Source organism: Papio anubis, chromosome 2, assembly GCF_008728515.1.
Source record: "Papio anubis isolate 15944 chromosome 2, Panubis1.0, whole genome shotgun sequence".
NCBI lineage: Eukaryota > Metazoa > Chordata > Mammalia > Primates > Cercopithecidae > Papio > Papio anubis.
In genome coordinates, this window is record NC_044977.1 from 43,550,634 (window position 1) to 43,568,931 (window position 18,298).

General features: G+C 44.0%; 2 protein-coding genes across 5 annotated transcripts in view; both read right to left on the bottom strand.

Moving 5' to 3' along the window:
* Window positions 1-18,298, bottom strand: part of MYLK (myosin light chain kinase) — a 221,368-nt gene that overhangs the window by 163,714 nt on the left and 39,356 nt on the right. For all 4 annotated transcript variants that reach the window (XM_031663046.1, XM_031663049.1, XM_031663047.1 and 1 more), the window contains exon 2: window positions 17,856-18,023. In XM_031663046.1, coding sequence (XP_031518906.1) covers window positions 17,856-18,020 — 165 coding nt within the window. In that variant the 5' untranslated portion in view covers window positions 18,021-18,023. The remainder of the gene's footprint in view (window positions 1-17,855; window positions 18,024-18,298) is intronic.
* On the bottom strand, window positions 699-1,893 carry LOC101016617 (ATP synthase subunit O, mitochondrial). Its single transcript, XM_003894025.4, has one exon. The coding sequence runs from the start codon at window positions 1,406-1,408 to the stop codon at window positions 767-769; it is 642 nt and encodes a 213-aa protein (XP_003894074.3). The 5' UTR covers window positions 1,409-1,893; the 3' UTR covers window positions 699-766.

The following is an 18,298-nucleotide window of genomic DNA, read 5'->3' on the forward strand; positions in this document are numbered from 1 at the left end:
CCCGAATCCTTGTCCCATTCACCTCTCTTCTGCTGACTAATCAATCCCAAGGAAATAATATTAAATATGGAATTAAAAACTTCATGTGTAAAGATGTTGATGCAAATTTAATTTAATAAAAGGAAATATTAGAAACCATCAAGATAACTGCCAACAGAGGAATGATTCAGTAAATGGTAGCATATCAAATTTAGTGGAATATTCACCATTAAAATTATGATGACGGGGTGATTTGAAAAATGCTATGTTGGCTGAAAAAAGCAGGATACAAAACAGTATGAATAATTTTAGTTATGACTAAAAGTTACTAAGCACTTCTATTACATATGCAGCAAAGATATTTCACTTAAATAATGCCATATTATAGGTAGCATTATCCCCATTTTATAGATAGCAACATGACTTGGAGAGTTGGCAAATTACTCATGATCACAGCTGGTAAAGGATGGGATTGAATTAAAAATCAAGTCCGACCCATGGCCTGTGATGGTTCCACAAGCCACTCTGCCCCTATAAATCCTGTAGTTATTCCTATGTTGAAAACAAAATAAACCCCCAGCTTAGAAAAGAACTATAGGACAGAACGATTAAACAAAACAATAATACAGACTGAGAGCAAAGCAGAACCATAGGTAATTTTAGCCTTCTTTCTACCTTTGCTTATCTGCTTTTTTTTTTTTTTTTTTTTTGTTTGTTTGTTTGTTCTGGAAGCTTTTTATTGTTGCTCCAAGTTTAAGAATTTTCACTGATGGCAGAAAACCAACACTTAGAGAGCCTCCCGCATAGCCCTGCCCAGCTTCTGAATCTTGGTCTTGACAGACATGTCAACATACTTCTCTCCAATGCGCACAATCATTCCACCCATGATTGACGGATCAGTCTTAGCCTCCAATTTCAATACTTGGCCTTGACTCAGGAAGCTCTTGAGGATAGTTTTTAATTCAGAGAGTGTGGCTTCTTCTAAAGGAGATGCGGTGGTCACCGTGCAAGGCACCTCTCTGCGATGGACACTCATCATGGTAGAAAAGGCAGAAACGACTCCCTGGGCATTGCTTAAGCGACCATTTTCCGCAAGCAAATTGATCAGGTTGGTGGTGAGGGGAGAGAACCTCTCTTTTGCTGTGATGTCATTTAGGCTTTTCACTTTAATAGAACGCTTCACATAGGGATTCAAAACAGAAGCAGCCACTTTGGGTTCCTTCAGGATTTGTGCTACTCTCAACAACTCCTTTTCTACTTGCTCCAACTTATTCTGTTTTGATGCAGCAGAATAAAGAGCTGTGGCATAGCGACCTTCAATACCGTATACCTGAACAGGAGGCCTCACAAGCTTGGCAAACGGTCTGACCACAGAGGTACTGAAACATCGCACCTGCCGGGAGAGACCGGACACTGCTGGGGCGGCCATCTTCTCCCTGCTTATCTGCTTTTTTAAGTAGAATATTGCATTTTTACTTTAAAGCATTCTCAAAGTAAGCCATTTAGAGTGGTGCTGTGGACAGATCAGCGATCCTGATTGTATTACTATAGTACTACGATGCCCACCATTTTATTAGGCAACTGCTATGTGCTGGTGCACATCTGCCATTGCATCAACCCTCCAACGATGCTGGGAAGTAGGAATTACTATTCCCATCTCAGCTATGGAGCCTAGAGAATGTAAGCAGAAGAAATTCAAACTCAGATATCCTGGCTACAAAATCTGTGCTTCTATTCTTTCCATTGCCCCATGACACAAAGCTTCTTGATTGCCTGCCCTGACGTTTCTTGATCATTTGCACTCTGGCAAGCACATGTTTATAAGCATGGGCTGGCCACTGCTCCCTGAAGAAGAGGTCGAGGTGAACTGGTCCTCCCTGAGGTATTTACCCATACTCTGCCACAGCTCGAGTCCTGCCCTCACCCTCTCTTCCCCACTGAAACTTTGGAGAGGTTCAGGGAGCATGACCAAGTATAGAACAGAGACCCGAGGGCCACAAGTCAGATGAGGCGAAGAGCAGCGAGAAGGGGCCTGAGCCAGCTTGGGAACAGGGCTGAGGGTGTGGAGCAGACAATAGTGGTGATCTGAGTTCAGGGTAGGAGGGGAGATAGAACAATGACAGAGCCAGGGGTCTCCAGTCTTCTGCCCAAAAAGCATCCCCTACCACCTTTAGCATCCAGACAGCTTCCCTTGTTTATGCACAGGCACGTGTGTAGATACCCACACATAATCTCTAGAGTTCCCACTAGTTAGGCCTTTGATGCATGTCCTGAGCAAATGGGCTTATTTTTTAAAGACAAAATGATTTCCAGAAAGCTAACAAATAGTCACATTTGCAGCCCATCTCTAACAACTATAATACAAGACTGTACAGTGCTTATTTCTGTATGCTATTCTTACCCAGGTTTATTATTTCTTACCCATATTTTTCCCTCTCTATTCTGACTCCACACCTCTACTCCAGAAGATTATAAGCATTATAAAATTTAATCTATATGATGCATTCTCAAGGGGGTAATAGCATCCCTAAGGTGGGGGGAGGGGCGGACAATTTGTTCTCGGGAGTAAGGGGCAAAAAGTCTTACTCTTTTTATGTATACCCACAGATATACTACAGTACACATATACAGTATAAAGTATAACTGTCGTATTAAATTTTCAGTAGGGGATTCCTCGGGAGGGTGATAATGGGGGAGATAATGGTGATAATAAGAATTACCAATTCCCGTCTCTACTAAACAAAATAGAAAAAATTAGCTGGGCGTGGTGGTGGGCACCTGTAGTCCCAGCTACTCAGGAGGCTGAGGCAGGAGAATGGCGTGAACCCGGGAGGCAGAGCTTGCAGTGAGCCAAGATTGTGCCACTGCACTCCAGCCTAGGCGACAGAGTGAGACTCCGTCTCAAATAAAACAAAATAAAATAAATAAAATAAAATAAATCACCAATCTATAAGTCAGCAATATGCTCAAGCAGCCTATCAACAGAGAGCCCCTTCCCAGGGCCTGTGATTGTCAGACCCGCCACCCTCAGAAGTAAAATCAGGCAAGATGCAGAAGCCCAGTCACCCCTTCCTCCACTGCCCAGCCACTTCCCACGTGCTCCCCCAGGGGCAGCTGAAACCTGCAGGTGTGACCTTTGCTTCCGTCTCTGGAGACTAACGGCTGTCCCTTGAGTGGCTTATAGAAGAACCTGTTTAGGGACAGTGTGCTCAAGTGCAGATTCCTTGGTCTCACCTCAGTGGGTTTGGGTGGGACTCTGCAGGCACCCAGTGGTTTCTGCAGGATCCCACCTTGAGAAATCACTCTCTATAAAGTGCCTCCACGAGTGATTCCAGCACTGAGGGTCCAGAATTTCACTTCAGACTCCAAATGGCTATGTCCTGGCTGCTAAAAATGAAGAGTGGGGGGTGGGCTTGGGGATAACTTGACCTTATGACAAAAGAGCTTTGTCTCAGATAATTCATTAATCCCGTACCAGTGTTCACTATGCATGTGGAGGACTGACTGGTGCCAGACTGCTCCAGAAACAGTCTCTCCTCACTCTTTTCTGGACTGAGCCACAGCAGCTCTCCCGGCCTCCAGCCCAACAGAGTATGGCGTTTGATGGGGTCGTGCCTGTGCCTGAGTGGACTGACTGGGGGATAGTGGCCTAGGAACCAGTTCCCTGGGCCCGACATCCCCTCGTTGCGCACGGATGAGGCAGGCCCAGCATGACAGGCTGTGGAAAGTATGTTCAGGTGCCTGGCTCCCCTCGGCCTAATGCCTTTTAAATCAGGATCCAGATTTGATTTGATTTTCCTTGCCTTCCTGGCTCCAACTCTTCCAGGCTCATTTTTCACTCCCCTGTCAGGCTTCCCAGCATTTGGTGGCCGGGTTGAGCCAAGTTCTTCACACTCCACAGACAACCTCCCTCCCAGGCTTGGGACTCTGTGCTCACCATCTAAACTTCAGCTCTCAACAGGCCCTGCCTGCCCCCACCTCATCCTGCTCTAATCCCTGCTGGAGTTTTCTGAGTGGCTGAGAGGGACCTGCATCTCTTAGAGGAGTTGCTCGGGGACTCAGTGTGCCACCGCATGACAGAAAACAGGCGAGTCTATTGCTCATCCTCACCATCACTACAGGACACAAGTCTCTTTTCACCATCACCATCTCCCACCCCCTTTTATTTCAGAGTTCTTTAGCAGAGGCAGGGGACAGGGATTAATTTGAAGAGGACGTCAAGTCCCATGTGTGGCATCAGAACACACTTCCTCATTCCCACACAACGTGCCAGCACTCAAGGTTGGTGTGCATGTAATGGGTGTGCGAAGTGCAGATTTGGAGCCTCAGCAAGTTGAGGATGTCAAACCTTTGAATGCAGGGACAGTGTCTTGGTTTTCTCTGTCATCTGTTTATTGCAGGAGTACAAACATCCTGCATACCATGAGCGTTTACTGAACGAACCTGCCAACTAGTCATTAAGTCAGCCTGTCACGTAGCACTGGGGTCAACTGGTAAGCATGCTCATAAAACCACCAGGTGGTTAAAGTTTATTTTTATGGTTGGGCGCAGTGGCTCATGCCTGTAATCCCAGCACTTTGGGCGGCCTAGGCAGGTGAATCACCTGAGGTCAGGAGTTTGAGATCAGCCTGACCAACATGGTGAAACCCCATCCCTACTAAAAATACAAAAATTAGCCAGGTGTGGTTACATGTGCCTGTAGTCCCAGCTACTTGGGAGGCTGAGACAGGAGAATGGCTTGAACCCGGGAGGCAGAGGTTGCAGTGAGCCGAGATCACGCTACTGTACTCCAGCCTGCGCGACAGAGTGAGACTATCTCAAAAAATAAAATAAAATAAAAATAAATGTATTTTTATGAAATCATGTTATGTTGGAACAGGAAGGGGCATCACAGTCATCTGGTTCGACTCTCTCATTTTTATAGGATGAGGAAACTACAGCCCAGAGGACAGAGTGAATTAGAGACAAAGACCCAAGCACATGACACCAGAACAGATCTCCTTCCAGATCACACTGTTGGTCTTAAGAGAGGCAGCTCCTTATGATGGCCGACAAGCTTCCCAGTAAACGCATTTGCAGATGACAGCACTTTGGCATCACGGGGCTGATTGCCGTTCCCCGGTGTGTTTAAATCCATCCCTGCTCAGCCATAACCTAACCAGGTCTGACTGAATATACACCACGGGCCGGGCACTGTCCTAGGTGCTATAGAGAACACAAAGATGAATAAGAGATTGTCTAGAGGCTCACATTCTAGAGACGAGTACTTAAATAACCAGAACATAAAGCCAAAGATACACAGTACAGGAAAGCCCCAGGGTGATTCAGCAGGAAAGAGACCACAACTGGCAAGGAGAAGCAGGATGGGCTCCCTGGAAGAGGTGACATTTGGAAGAAGTGGGGTAGCACTGTGATAGATTAGGGGTCCGGGCTCTAGTTAGAAAGGATGACAGAAGTCCAAGAGGGAAAGCCCGGGACCTGCTCAGGGATCGTGGGGCCTGGCAGCTGGGAAGAGTGCTGGTATGGGCAACTAGCACCACATCGTGGAGAATGGCAAATGCCAGGCCAGGAGTCTGCACTCAGAACCACTGGAGGCTTCTGGCCAGAGATGAAGTGCTCCAAGCTAATTGCGAGGAAGACCCTCACAGTAGATGAAGCCTAGAAGGGGCTGAGGGAGGAGCTCTGGGAGCACTGGGCCAGCAAGTCTCCAGTAACTCTGCCCTCCAGTGGCTGAACAGATGGAATCCTAAGGGGGTCACGAGAGCCCTGGCCTCATCCTTCAGTCGAGCTCTCCCGGAGGGAGGGTGATGTGCTCTTAGAGGCACTGGCCCTCCATGCACACACTTCACCTCATTTCGTTCTGTGTATCTTTCCCCAAGTGCTGAGAAATGGGAGAGGGGGTAACTAGCACTCTCTACCCTCTAACAAAACTAGAAGGGGTTCTGTAAAATGCTACACAAATGTATGACATATTATTAAAAATCAGAAGTGATCAGAACAAACCACAAAGAAAACCCCAACACCAACTTCAATACAAATAGGCACTGAATAAAATAATAAAACGTTGAAGATGGGAGCAACGGTCAAGATGATTTGGTCCAACTCTCAGCCTGATGTGTAGATCTCAACACCACAGTCCTCACAAATGATGGCCAGCCCTCCACAAGCACCTCCTCAAACCACAAACGGCCAACACAGTAGACAGCTCATGGTAAAGTGCTTGATAAACATTACTTGAATGAATCAAATCCAAACACTCAAAATCTATCTTAAATAAAAACAGAACGTTAATGAGACAAGAGATTAATGTTTAGAAAACCTACAGACTGAATAAATAATCTCTTTTTACTGGGTGTCTACCAGGAGCTGGCACCGAGGTGTGTTTTGTAAAAACTAGGCATGTAAAACACAGAACACACACAACAACAGACAAATCATAGAATTTCAGATCTTGAAGGGTCTTAGGGATCATCTGAATCGTGATTTTAGAAGAAGGAATGTGAGATGCGGGGAGGTTTAGTGGTTTGTAGAAAGTTTTAAGGCAACTACGTGAGAACTAGAACTCCAGTCCAGGGCTCTTTCCACAACACACTATGTTAGTTATCTAATTAAAATCTAAATTGTAGAGTGCAGAATATAACCCTCTAGGAATATGGAAATGGAAAGAAATGCAATGAGGTAGAAGAGTTAGAAAAGGCTTCATTGAGGAAGGAAGGTTTAATTTTCTGTTTTGATATTGAGAATTCATTAGTTGCAAGATCACTGAAGACAGTAATCATGTTTTATTTTTCTTTGTATCTCCAGAGTCTGGAGCACAGAGGAGGCTCAACTCACACTGGTCATTATTTATGAAAGTAGTGTCTTACTTAGTAACTTTACTTAGAGTTGGAAGGAATATAAATATTAGAAGGAATCTGAATATCCTGAGCTCTGCAGAAATTGTATCTATGTGAACAAATGAACCAGACCTCAGTGCTATCGCTCATGCCTGTGTAGATCCCCTAGGCCACTTTGAGTATACAGTTAAGAGGAAGAAAACCCCAATCTGGTCTCTTTATCTCTCATTGGTCATTTTGCCACTCAGCTTTGTTTCCATTTCAAGGCAGACAGTCAAGATAATTGGAAACACGTTAAAACAATAGGAGCCTAAAGGCCTTATTAGTAGCGAGACAGACATTTCTAGATAGCGCCAGCCACCTCTTCCCTAATAAGTAAACTGTCACTGAGAAATTTTAAAAACACAGACACTTAAAGAACTTTAACAAAAAATAATTCTATTCATACAGTTCCAAATCCTCTTCTAATTTTAGGTAGTGAACACATTGGTGGATTTTCTATGGTTGTGATCAGAGTGTGCCCAGTGTTTGTTCTACTTTTCTTCCTACTTTTGTTATTCACACGCATTTTCATGTATGGATATAGCTACCACAAGGACAAATAGGTGATTATGTAATATCTGCCATATTGATGTGTTTGTATAATAATCTATCTCCTTTTGAGTAAAAACTAGTTCCTTTTTTGTTATTAAAAACAGTGCTTTGGACATCTTTGTAGCAACTACATTTTTTCTTCTCCTTTAAGAGTTAAGTTATAGTGTCAAAAGCAGAATTCTTGGCAAGGCACAGCAACAGTTTTATTGCCCTTGTAACATTCTGCCAATCTAAGCCCCAAGGAGGATGAACCAATAATCAGTACTTCCAACAAAGGAAAGCCTCACCTGTTTCCTCACAGCCCCAGCAGTGGGCTCTTGGTACCTTATTTTGCTAGTTTTTTAGGTGCATAAATACTTTTAAGGTATTTTGATTTCCATTTGTTTAAATGCCAGCAGAGTTGTGTAATTTTTTTAATGCAGTGTTATATATTTTCCATGCCCGGACTTTGTCTACACTTCTTTCACTGTAAACTGTGTATTCATCTTTGACAAATTGTCAAATAGAATTTGGACATTGAACTCAGATAGCTGTACTGAGTCTTCTTGCAGGCATTTTTATTGAGCTTTTAAAATATATACAGAAGTAATTCTTGTCTACTGTTTACAAAAAATTCAAGCAATAAGAATGTGTATAAAGTAAAAGGTAAAAGTTGAGGGTATAAAATGGCTAAAGGTTTCTTTCCTTTTTACTCTTTCCCCTCCCTGCAGTAGTATTACTTCTCAGCTATAACCCTTGAAATAATCTATTTTTCTTTTAATTATTTTTATTTTGCTCTGTGTCTATTTCTTAAGAATTTAGACAGCACTTAGTGGAGTCCCACAGGAGTGATGAGAAATTTCTCTGGCTTACGGTGCCTCCCTCTTACTGGCCTTGACTTGGTTTTTAGATCTTTTGCTGGACATTTATAGCATAATCACTAACTCCAATGCCTACAGAGGCTGGACAGGAAACACATGTAGGGAATGTGGGCTGGGACAAGAAATGTCATGAGGCCCTTCCTGTCCATTTCCTGCTTTCCCATTATGAATATAGACTTGGCTAGGAGAAAAGCTAAGTCCTCACTGGCAATAGGCACTGGTCCTTAGTGTTGGGAGATGCCTTGGAATGGTAGGGACTATGATGACCTGGAAACGAGATGTCTAGACACAGTGATGGCACCCTCTGGGCCAGTGTGGCCATGTGGAAACCTTGCCAGGTCTCATTTGTAAAGAAAAGCCACTTATACACAAATCATATGTGTACATTTTCCATGTGCAAATCTTTGCTCAAACTTTTTGAGAACACAACACAAAAGACCTGTGTGCCAAATATGGCCCATGAGTTGACTTTTTTTTTTTTTTTTTTACCTCTGTCATTATGGTTTTAAGTCACATACTTAAACCTGTTATTTGACCCATCCATTTTAGATGGAATCTCTTTACTTCCCACTGTGTAAGATGGGGACATTAGTGTCACTATATTTTTCTCTTCCTCTGTTTTTCTGTCTCTACCTTACCATTCACCATCCCACTACTTTTGGCTTGCCAAAACTTACAGGATTCACTTTCTGTTCTGTAACTATAATGAACACTTTTGGGTTTTGTCTATGGATTGATTTTTTAAAAACAACAATTTTCTTAATAGCAATATTATATTGTATAAATGTTGTTTTCAGATATCTGGTGTCTATGAATTAACTGTTCACCATCAGTGACCGAAGAACTAGTTTCCAAATATAGGTGGCTTCTGTGGGTTTTCTACCTCTTGGAAGTAGTCCTATCTCCCTGAATGAGGGGGCGGACTGCAAGCCCCACATGGGGAATGTCTATTAGAAGGCTTCACAGAGAGGACTTGGTCATGGTCACAGGCTTGTCATGGAGCAAGTGGACGGATGATGGCACATTCAACACACTTCCATCCTGTTTCTTAAAAACTAACATCTACAGCAGGAGCTTCACTTCTCTCCATATACATGTTTAGTAAATAGGCTTTCCTTTAATTACCCCGACTTCTGCCCTACATCCACTCCTAATCTCCAAATCCTTTAATCTCAAATATATGGCTGAAGCTTCACCCTTAATTGTTCTGCAGGCAGAGCTGATACGTCCTTCAATGCAATCCCAAGAAAATCTCTCATCCACTAATGTCCCTCTCGTGTTTTTAGCGCAGCTATGAATGCATTCTCTTTGGACCTCTTCATGTTTATTTCAATGTCATATTTGTCAGGAAAGGAAGTTAATACGTCTGTTCAGTCCACCATTTTGAACCCGAAGTGACCACCAGCTGTTGACTATGATAACCTTTCAGTAATACTTGCCCTGCCACTTCTCATTCTTCTGCTTTCCCTTTGAGTACTTTGGGAACTCTGTGACATCTGGACTACCAGCCACATGGAATAGACAACTGTGGAAAATTTAGGAACACATTCAAGCTTGCTGGGATATCAAGGTTAGCATTCTACAATGAAGATGAAGGACAAAGATTCTCTCATCACAGATCATATTTTTCTTTGAATGAATCTTGAGAATTCACTTCATTCTCAAGAATGTAATGTCTTCATTTTATTATGAATGGAACAACTATTTTCAGTATATCTTCCAGCTGTGGGTTGGTGATATACAGTATGGGAAGTGGAATTATGTATGAACATATGCTCTCGATCAGCCCTGTCCGAAAGGACATTCTATGATTATGGAAATGTTCAAGAATCTGTGCTGTCCAACATGGTAGCCATTAGCCCCATGTGACTATTGAGCACTTAAAACATGGCCGATGTGGCTGAGGAACTGAATTTTCAATTTAATTTAATTTAAATTAATCTTAATTTAAATTTAAGAAGCCACATGTGACTAGTGAGTAGGTATCCTATTGGACAATGCAATCCTATACCTTGAACAGCTCACTCTCATTGAAGGAGCAAAAGATAAACAATAATGGATCAAATTATAAATTGATTAAAAAATTGATAGAGTAGGCTGGGCATGGTGGCTCACGCCTGTAATCCCAGCACTTTGGGAGGCTAAGGTGGGCGGATCACCTGAGGTCAGGAGTTCGAGACTAGCCTGGCCAACATGGTAAAACCCTGTCTCTACTAAAAATACAAAAATTAGCCAGGTGTGCACACGCCTGTAGTCCCAGCTCCTCGGGAGGCTGAGGCAGGAGAATTGCTTGAACCTCCAACTCAGGAGGCGGAGGTTGCAGTAAACTGAGATTGTGTCATTGCATTCCAGCTTGGGGCAACAGAGTGAGACTCTGTCTCAAAAACAAAAATTGATGAAGAGTAAAAATGAGTCATATATATGTATGGTATTATAGGAATTCAGAGAAGGGAACAATTGAGGGTTAGAAAGTTCAGGATTAGAGCTGTGAGGTGGATCTGTGTGCTAGTGTGAAAACAAAAACGTCGAAAGACATTCAGTAAAAAGAGCAAGTTGCAGATGGTTACCAGAGGCTGGGAAGGGTAGTGGGACGGTGAGGGTGGGGGAGGAGGTGGAGATGGCTAATGGGTACAAAAAATACAGAAAGAATAAGACTTACTATTTGATAGCACAACAGAGTGCTATAGTCAATAATAATTGTATTTTTTAAAATAAAGAGTGTAATTGAATTGTTTGTAACTCAAAGGCTAAATGCTTGAGGGGATGGATACCCCATTCTCCACAATGTGTTTATTTCACATTGCATGCCTGTATCAAAATATCTCATGTACCCCACAAATATTTCCTACAATGAACTCACAAAAAAATAAAAGGAGCAAATTACAGGTTTTTATGCATACATGGCCCAGTTGTGTATATACAAGGCTATTCAGATATATGCTCATATTTGTATAGATCATTTCTGAAAGGATACTCAACATGATTAATGGTGGCTACCTACGGAGAGTAGAAATAAGGGCTAAGGCAAATAACTAAACTTTGTCTGAAGTTTTGTTTTAAAAATAGTTTAGCATTTAAATAATATTTTTCTTTGTAACAAAGTTATAGGCACAGAGAGTATTAGTGAATAATACCTTTTTAAAAGGCCAAAGTAGTCAACTCTTTCCTGTGGCTATTGGTCAAGAATGATCTTATATGATTATTGTGAATTGTCCACATCCTATAACCATGCCTCTTCTGTACTCTAATCAAATGCTTTGAAAGGAAGCATAATGAAAGTAGCCTGAAGGAGGTAGAATTTAAATCAGATCCTGAGGCTGGGTAGGATGGAAAGGAGAAGGAAGGGCATTCTTGATATAGACACAGCCTGTAGAGGAGCAGGGAGCAGGTGCATAGAGATGTGGCTAGTACAGAGTGAGGGCTCTGAAGCCAAGCAGGGAGTGCTTGGTAACAGAGGTAACAGAGACATAAGACTCTAGAAGAAGTGAGGGACCAAATCCTTATGGGCTTGACTGGCAAGACACCAGGAGTCTTAGACACTTCACCGCCATGGTTCTCCTCAGGGACACCAAACACTGCTTGAGCATTTATCATATGGCAGGCATTCATCTTATTCAAAGATGGATAAGAAGTGGTCATTGCATTCAAGGAACCAGATGAGACATGTGAAGGGGCAGTGTCATGGGCAAGAGGAACATGAGACTTAGGTCCATTAAAACTGGCTCCATCACTTACTGGTGTAAATGTTATAATCCCTTGGATCCCCCAGGTTCTTATCCTATAAAAAATCAGGATAAAAGCTACCTTGCCAGGAGGATAAAATGATTAGGATAGTAAGCCTGGTACCAATAAGCCATTAACAAATATGTTAGTCCCCTTTCTATCATATCTGCCCCGTTCCTAACCCCAAACCAATAGGAAGATAAAATGTGCTTCTTGTTTACCCTTTCTCCACAAAGGTGGTGCCAAAGAAAAGGATTTGTACTGTGCCTGTGTGGGCCAGGGGAGCAGGACCATCACCAAAATACATCAGATGGAAGAAGGGAGGGAAAGGAGACAAGGCTGGAGAGTGAGGAGCTGGTCCTCGAAGGCCTTTTAAGCAGTGCTGCAGAATTTCATGCAAGGGGAGCCATCCAAGGTTCCAGCGTATAAAGCAGGAGGTGGCACCATCAGATCTACGTGGCAGGAAGATCACTTAAGTAGCAGAAGGAAGGACGAACTGGAAGGGCAGAAATCAGAGCAGGAAACCAGTCTTCAAGTCACTCCCAGCCTCATCTTAATCTCCCAATTCCTACGGTACAAACTATTTCTTGAAGAAATTCAAGCACCTAATTATACACTGTCATATCTTGCTGTTCTATATGCGCATTCTTCTCCAGAACCACATCATTAAGACTACTGAGGACAGAAAGCAAACCAGACATTTCTTTCAAATTTCTCAAAGTGCTGAACATGGTGGCTAACTGCTTCTGAGTTGGAAGTGAACTGAGTTGAAAGTTATTGGGAGACGACGGATACTACCACTGTTTAAAGTGTAAACTGAGGAATTTAATTATTCATGCTTCCATGGTTCAGTATTCTCATGTTCCCTCCCTCCACCCTCCACAGTTTAGACAGAAACACGCCTTGACAGGGCCAGGGCTCGCTTTTTATCACAAAGCACACTTCAGCGAACACTAAGGCCAGGAGTGTGAGCTGAAACCTCATTTGGGCTGTACTTCTCAAGAGACACTAAAGTATCAGCTCATCTGAGTCACAGCACAGCCAGGGCTTGTCATCATGTTTGCTTTTTTTCTGATAAGAATAAATTCCAGGGTAGAAGGGAAGAAATCTCCAGTAGTTTCATGATTTTTCCCACCATTGCTCTCTTTTCATACTTGACTCTGTGGTGGGGAAAGCAGCCCATCAACACTTCAGCTGCCAGCATGGGCAACAGAGCAGCTAGGGGTGTTTCTACCAGCCCCTGGCATTTGCAGAGCCCTGGCTGTCTGTACATGGAAGCCCCCAGCCACTCCTGAGGACCAGCAATGAACAGACAGTGGCGCAGTCCTGTGCACTTCTCCTTCCACCCTTACATCCTGTTCTACTAGGCACGTGAGCAGAACACAGAGCCCACATCTGAATGTTCACCTACCTTACTGTCCTCCCAAGCAAACAGCTGCCCTTTGACCCCACCCCCCAGGCCTAGCAACATCTTCTCATGGGAGGAGGTCTACACAGCTGTAAGAAGTGTGCTCAGGGCCATTTGGTAAAAAAATTCCTGGGTCCTGGGTACCTAGCACATGGGGACAGTTTGGCTCCAGTGGGCATATCCCTTGGGCAAACAGGTCGCCTGCTCCACTGCTCTGTGGAGAGAGAACAGCTGGATAAAGGAACAGGGGCTTCTAGGTTGCAGGCATGGGAAGGGGGATCTGGTTGTCTGGGTCTAAAGGTGGAAATGAGATAAAGTTTCATGAATTCCTGAAAATACAGTCTCCTCAAGCTTTGGGCTGGCAAAGCTAAAAAAAAAAAAAAAGATGAAGAAGAAGAAGAAAGAAGAAGAAAGAAGAAAGAAGAAAGAAGAAAGAAGAAGAAGAAGAAGAAGAAGGAACGGAAGGGAAGGGATGGGAAGGGGAGGGGAGGAGAGAGGAGAGGAGGGAAGGGACTTAGGTCAAATCGGTAGACACTAATCAAATAGTAGTTGTTGACTTCCTCTTACAAATCCTAGGCCCTGTTGGTTAAAGTCTGATGGCCACAGCCAGGGAGTGAATGAATTCTTCTAGAATGATTTCACTGCAGGGCCACAATCAACTCAGAATAAGGAACCCCTATCCCTGTGCAATGTCTTCCTCCTATTCATTCCCTTCATTTAAGGAGACACTATCTCCACAAGCATCTCATGAGCTATTTATCAGTTAGGAATCTTTCTGTAACATTTCCTGTGTGAATCACTGCAAAGATCGTATCTGGGACAGCCTTTGAGCTTTAGGATTTGTGTCTCTTAGCTGCTGGTTCTTTTCACTCCCTCTACTGCTGTCCCCCTGCCACCAACCAATCCTTAGTGTGCAGGCTTGTTGCCTCATGGTTTTAATCTGGCTGCCCAAGCACCAGGTATTACACCTGTATTCAAGGCAGGAAGCAAGGGAAGGGTGGAATATGAGAGCACCAGTGATATCTTTTTATCCTCCTTTAATCAGAAGTCTAGGGCTTTCCCAGAAGCTCCCTGACTTCAGCCCAAATGTGTCACTGGGCTACCTTTAGCTGCAAAGGAAGCCTCTACAGTGGACCCCACCACGGAACAGGGCAAAGGCAAAAGGGCCTGGTCATAGGTTATGTGTTGGCTACCCAATGTATCTCCCACAAGGTGGAAAAGCCCTAAAGGCTTTGAGAGACTGAGCCCACAGAGATGAGCATCTCATAGTTCGGAGCTCCTTGGAAAGAGGCTTGAACCACCAGGGGGTGCCTATTGTCCCATCTTAATGTCACCCAAGTCTCTAGATAGAAAGAGGAGCTTTATTGAAGGTAGTGGTTCATTAAGTCCTTTGTCTAAAAGTAGGCATAAAAAGGAAATGGGGCAGAGTAGGCAATAGTTTTTAACGTCTTAGGAGAATAAAAACCAAAAGCACCCATTTGAAGAACTTCTGATTGGCAGCTCCGAAGGCAGTAGGAAACAAATCTTTAGAACTTTGTCACATCTGTGGTCTCCACTGTGTTTCCCAGTGATGGGAGGGTCCCTGAACCTCTTTCAGAAGAAGCTGCCCTCCACTGCCTCCACTGTGGGGGCAAGTTCACGGAGGAAAGCAGGCAGAGGTGCTGTGAACACAGGCCAGGAGGAAGATTCCTGTCAGCTGTGACGGGGACCAGCCTGGGCCCCAGAAGTTGCTTGAAGGCATACTTTTTACGTTAGTCACTCATAAGAGGTCCTGCAAGAGCTCAGTTACCAGAGAAATGTGGTCCTGAGGCCATCCTGAGAGTGATACCAGGACTGGTTCTGTGACGACTGAGCACCTAGAACAGGACCTGGAGGGAGGGGTGTGTCCCAGGACCTGGAGGGAGGGGTCGGCTTCAGGCAAGGTCAAGTGACCCCAACAGTGAAGGCTGACATGCATTGAAGGCAGATCACCACTGACTATGCCCAATAGGGAACTTCGAGTTTTGAGCGTTTGGAGCTTATTATAACCAGCAACTCCTGCTCAAAACCCCTGCCACGTCAGGCTAACACCACCTAACTCTTCACTTCTCTGAGGTCACCAGGTCAGAAACACCCCCTGTTTAACTTCATCTTTGTATCAAAACAACCAGCTGTCTTCTTCTGGGATCGTGTGATGTGCGGCCCTTCCCTGATGCAAAAGTCTCTTTGTGTTCTTTCCTGCACTAACACCACACACGTGCAGCATGCTAGCTTCCAGGGCATTTTCTTCCACAGTCTCTCCCTCTGCGTTTGTCTCTGCAAGACAGCCAGATGCTTTCGATGTCTCTCTGGAATAGTCTTTCTTCTGTATACATCAGTGTGCTGCCAAGGCATTGTTCTGGGTTAATTCAAGTCAGGTGGCAAGTGGTCAAGTAGCACTGCAGTCTGACTCATGAGGAACACAGGCATTTTGACATAGAGTCCACATGTAACATACAAAGTCAACTATTTCATCCATATAAGAAAAATAAAATTTTCACATAGAAAGCTACATTTTAAGAATACTGCAGTCAACACTGAATTAAATGACTCTAAATTGTTCACGTTAAAATGGTTAAATTTATGTTATGTAAATTTTAACTCCTTAAGAAAAATATTGTCTTACCAAAGTATAGTTTCTAACTTTATGAAGTACTTTTACTATCTATCAACTTTTCTTCTTCCACCCCTGTGCGCCAGAAATACAGAAACAGCCAGTTGTCTTTTCTCAGAGAAGAAAACCTTAGCCACATAGAAGGTATGACTTGCCAACCAGAGGACACTGAGCAACCAAGAACTCCAGTGTGTTGGCTCCTGGCCAATGCTCAGGCATTGGAAGTTCCAAATCAAGTCACTCAAGGCATGGTTCTTTCATTGACGCCACAGTCAGCAAAGGAAGCAAAGGCATCATCACATGAGATGGTTGCTGCCGTCTCTTCCTCTCCACGTTTGTTTGAATTGAGGAAGGAGTTTATGTCTCACAAGCAGTATGGCAGAAGGGTGGGTGTGCAGTTAAGATCCATTTTGCTGTCTGAGCCATTTCTCAAATGTTTTTTACTTTTTAATTTTCTAAGTGTATAATTCAGTATTTTGTAAGTACTGCACATTCAAAAGTTGTAACCACCACTACTAACTTCAGAACATTTTCATCAGCCCCAAATAAATCCTGTACCTATCAGCAGTCACTCCCCATCCCTCTTCCCCCCAGCCCCTGGTGACTACCTTTCTACTTTCTGTCTCTATAGATACTCCTATTCTGGACATTTCATATAAATGGAATCCTATAATCAATCAGTGGCTTTTTGTGTCTGGCTTCTTTCACTTAGCACAATGTGTCAAGATTCATCCATGTTATAGCATGAGTCAGTACTTCATTCCTTTTTATGGTCATCTAAACCATTTATGAGCCCCCAGAGATTCTTCCTGTTGCTTCTTTCCTGTTAGCTTTGAGGATAAGAGGACAGAGGGGACCACAGTCAGGGCAACAGAAGACAGCCCTCATCCTGGTAGTGCCGAGAGAGAAACAGACTCCCCAGGAACGTCACTAACATCCCCAACAATCTTCTTCTGGTAAAAGATATGAAAGGACTAGTAGGTCAGAATCATTAGCAAACAGTCTTGATTACACAGGTCCGTGCACAGCATGCAATTCAGTACAGCCCCAGGCCATTTTCAAGGCAGCAACTCCTGCAAACTCTTCAGACAACCACGTAGCCAGACCCACCACTTACAACAAAGGTATGGTCTGGCATCATTCAGAAAGAATCATCAGCCTGACCCCCTCCTTCTACAAGCTTTCAGGAGCTCCCTCTTAGACTGCTGAGCCATAGCGCAGCAATTCTTCAGTGTTCTCTCCTCCTCTGAGTACAAGGTAGACAAGGAATGATCATGCCTATCTGCAGAAGAAGAAGTGGAGTCCCAGTAAGGGCAAGTGACCAGTATTCATTTACGAGAGGTGACAGAAGTGAAATGAGAGGTCCTATCACTGCTCTGCGTATACCAAGTAGATCTACAAGAAGGTCAGCTAACTAAACACTCCTTCCAGGGATAAAGTAAGAGAAAAATTATAGTCAAATCTCAATTGTCCAGATTTGCGGACATATATAAACCCAAGCTGTATTATTCCTGCCACTGGACCATGTCTTCTTTTCCTGTAATTACATAGCATGTACCCAGAACACAACCTACATCAACAGCAAAACATCACAGGATGGTCAACTTGCAGCGTCCTCCCCACCCCCAAGTTCTCCAGCACAGACTAAAACCCACCACAAACAAAAGAAAGAGAGAAAAGTGGCACAGGTTCATTTTACATGAAGGTCCAAACAAAAATTGAGCCTTCTATTACATCCAGCTGGCCCAGGAGAAGGCTTGACAAGGAGCAGTGGCCCCTGCCCAGCCTTCCCCACAGTCTCCCCATCCAGCCACACTTCTTACCCGCCCTTCGAACTTGGCGGTGGCTCCTTCTTTGATGCAGAGGTTCCGAGGGGGCAAAATGAAAGCAGGGGCCTCTGTCAGGGGCATGGAGCCAACTCTTGAGGGATCCACGCTGAGGGAGGTTTTGGAAATGTGTGACGAGGCAACCAGCTTCACATCCCCCATGGTCTGCAAAAAGGAAGGAAGAGGACCGGGTCAGATCAGACAAAGCACAGCCCTGTCTTCCCTTCAGGCATCAGGTGTGTCCAGCCTGGAGGTGTGGCTTTTACGTGGAGCAGATCCCCAGTTAGGTCAGTGTCCACCCACAGTTCCTCTCTGAAGATGAGAGGCTCTGTCTTTTATACACAAAGTGCCAGGACAAGGCACAGCCCATCCTAGACAAACGCTCCGGTTCCCAGGGCAATGCCCTGCCTCCTCAAAACCCTGTGGGGAACTTCCCATCT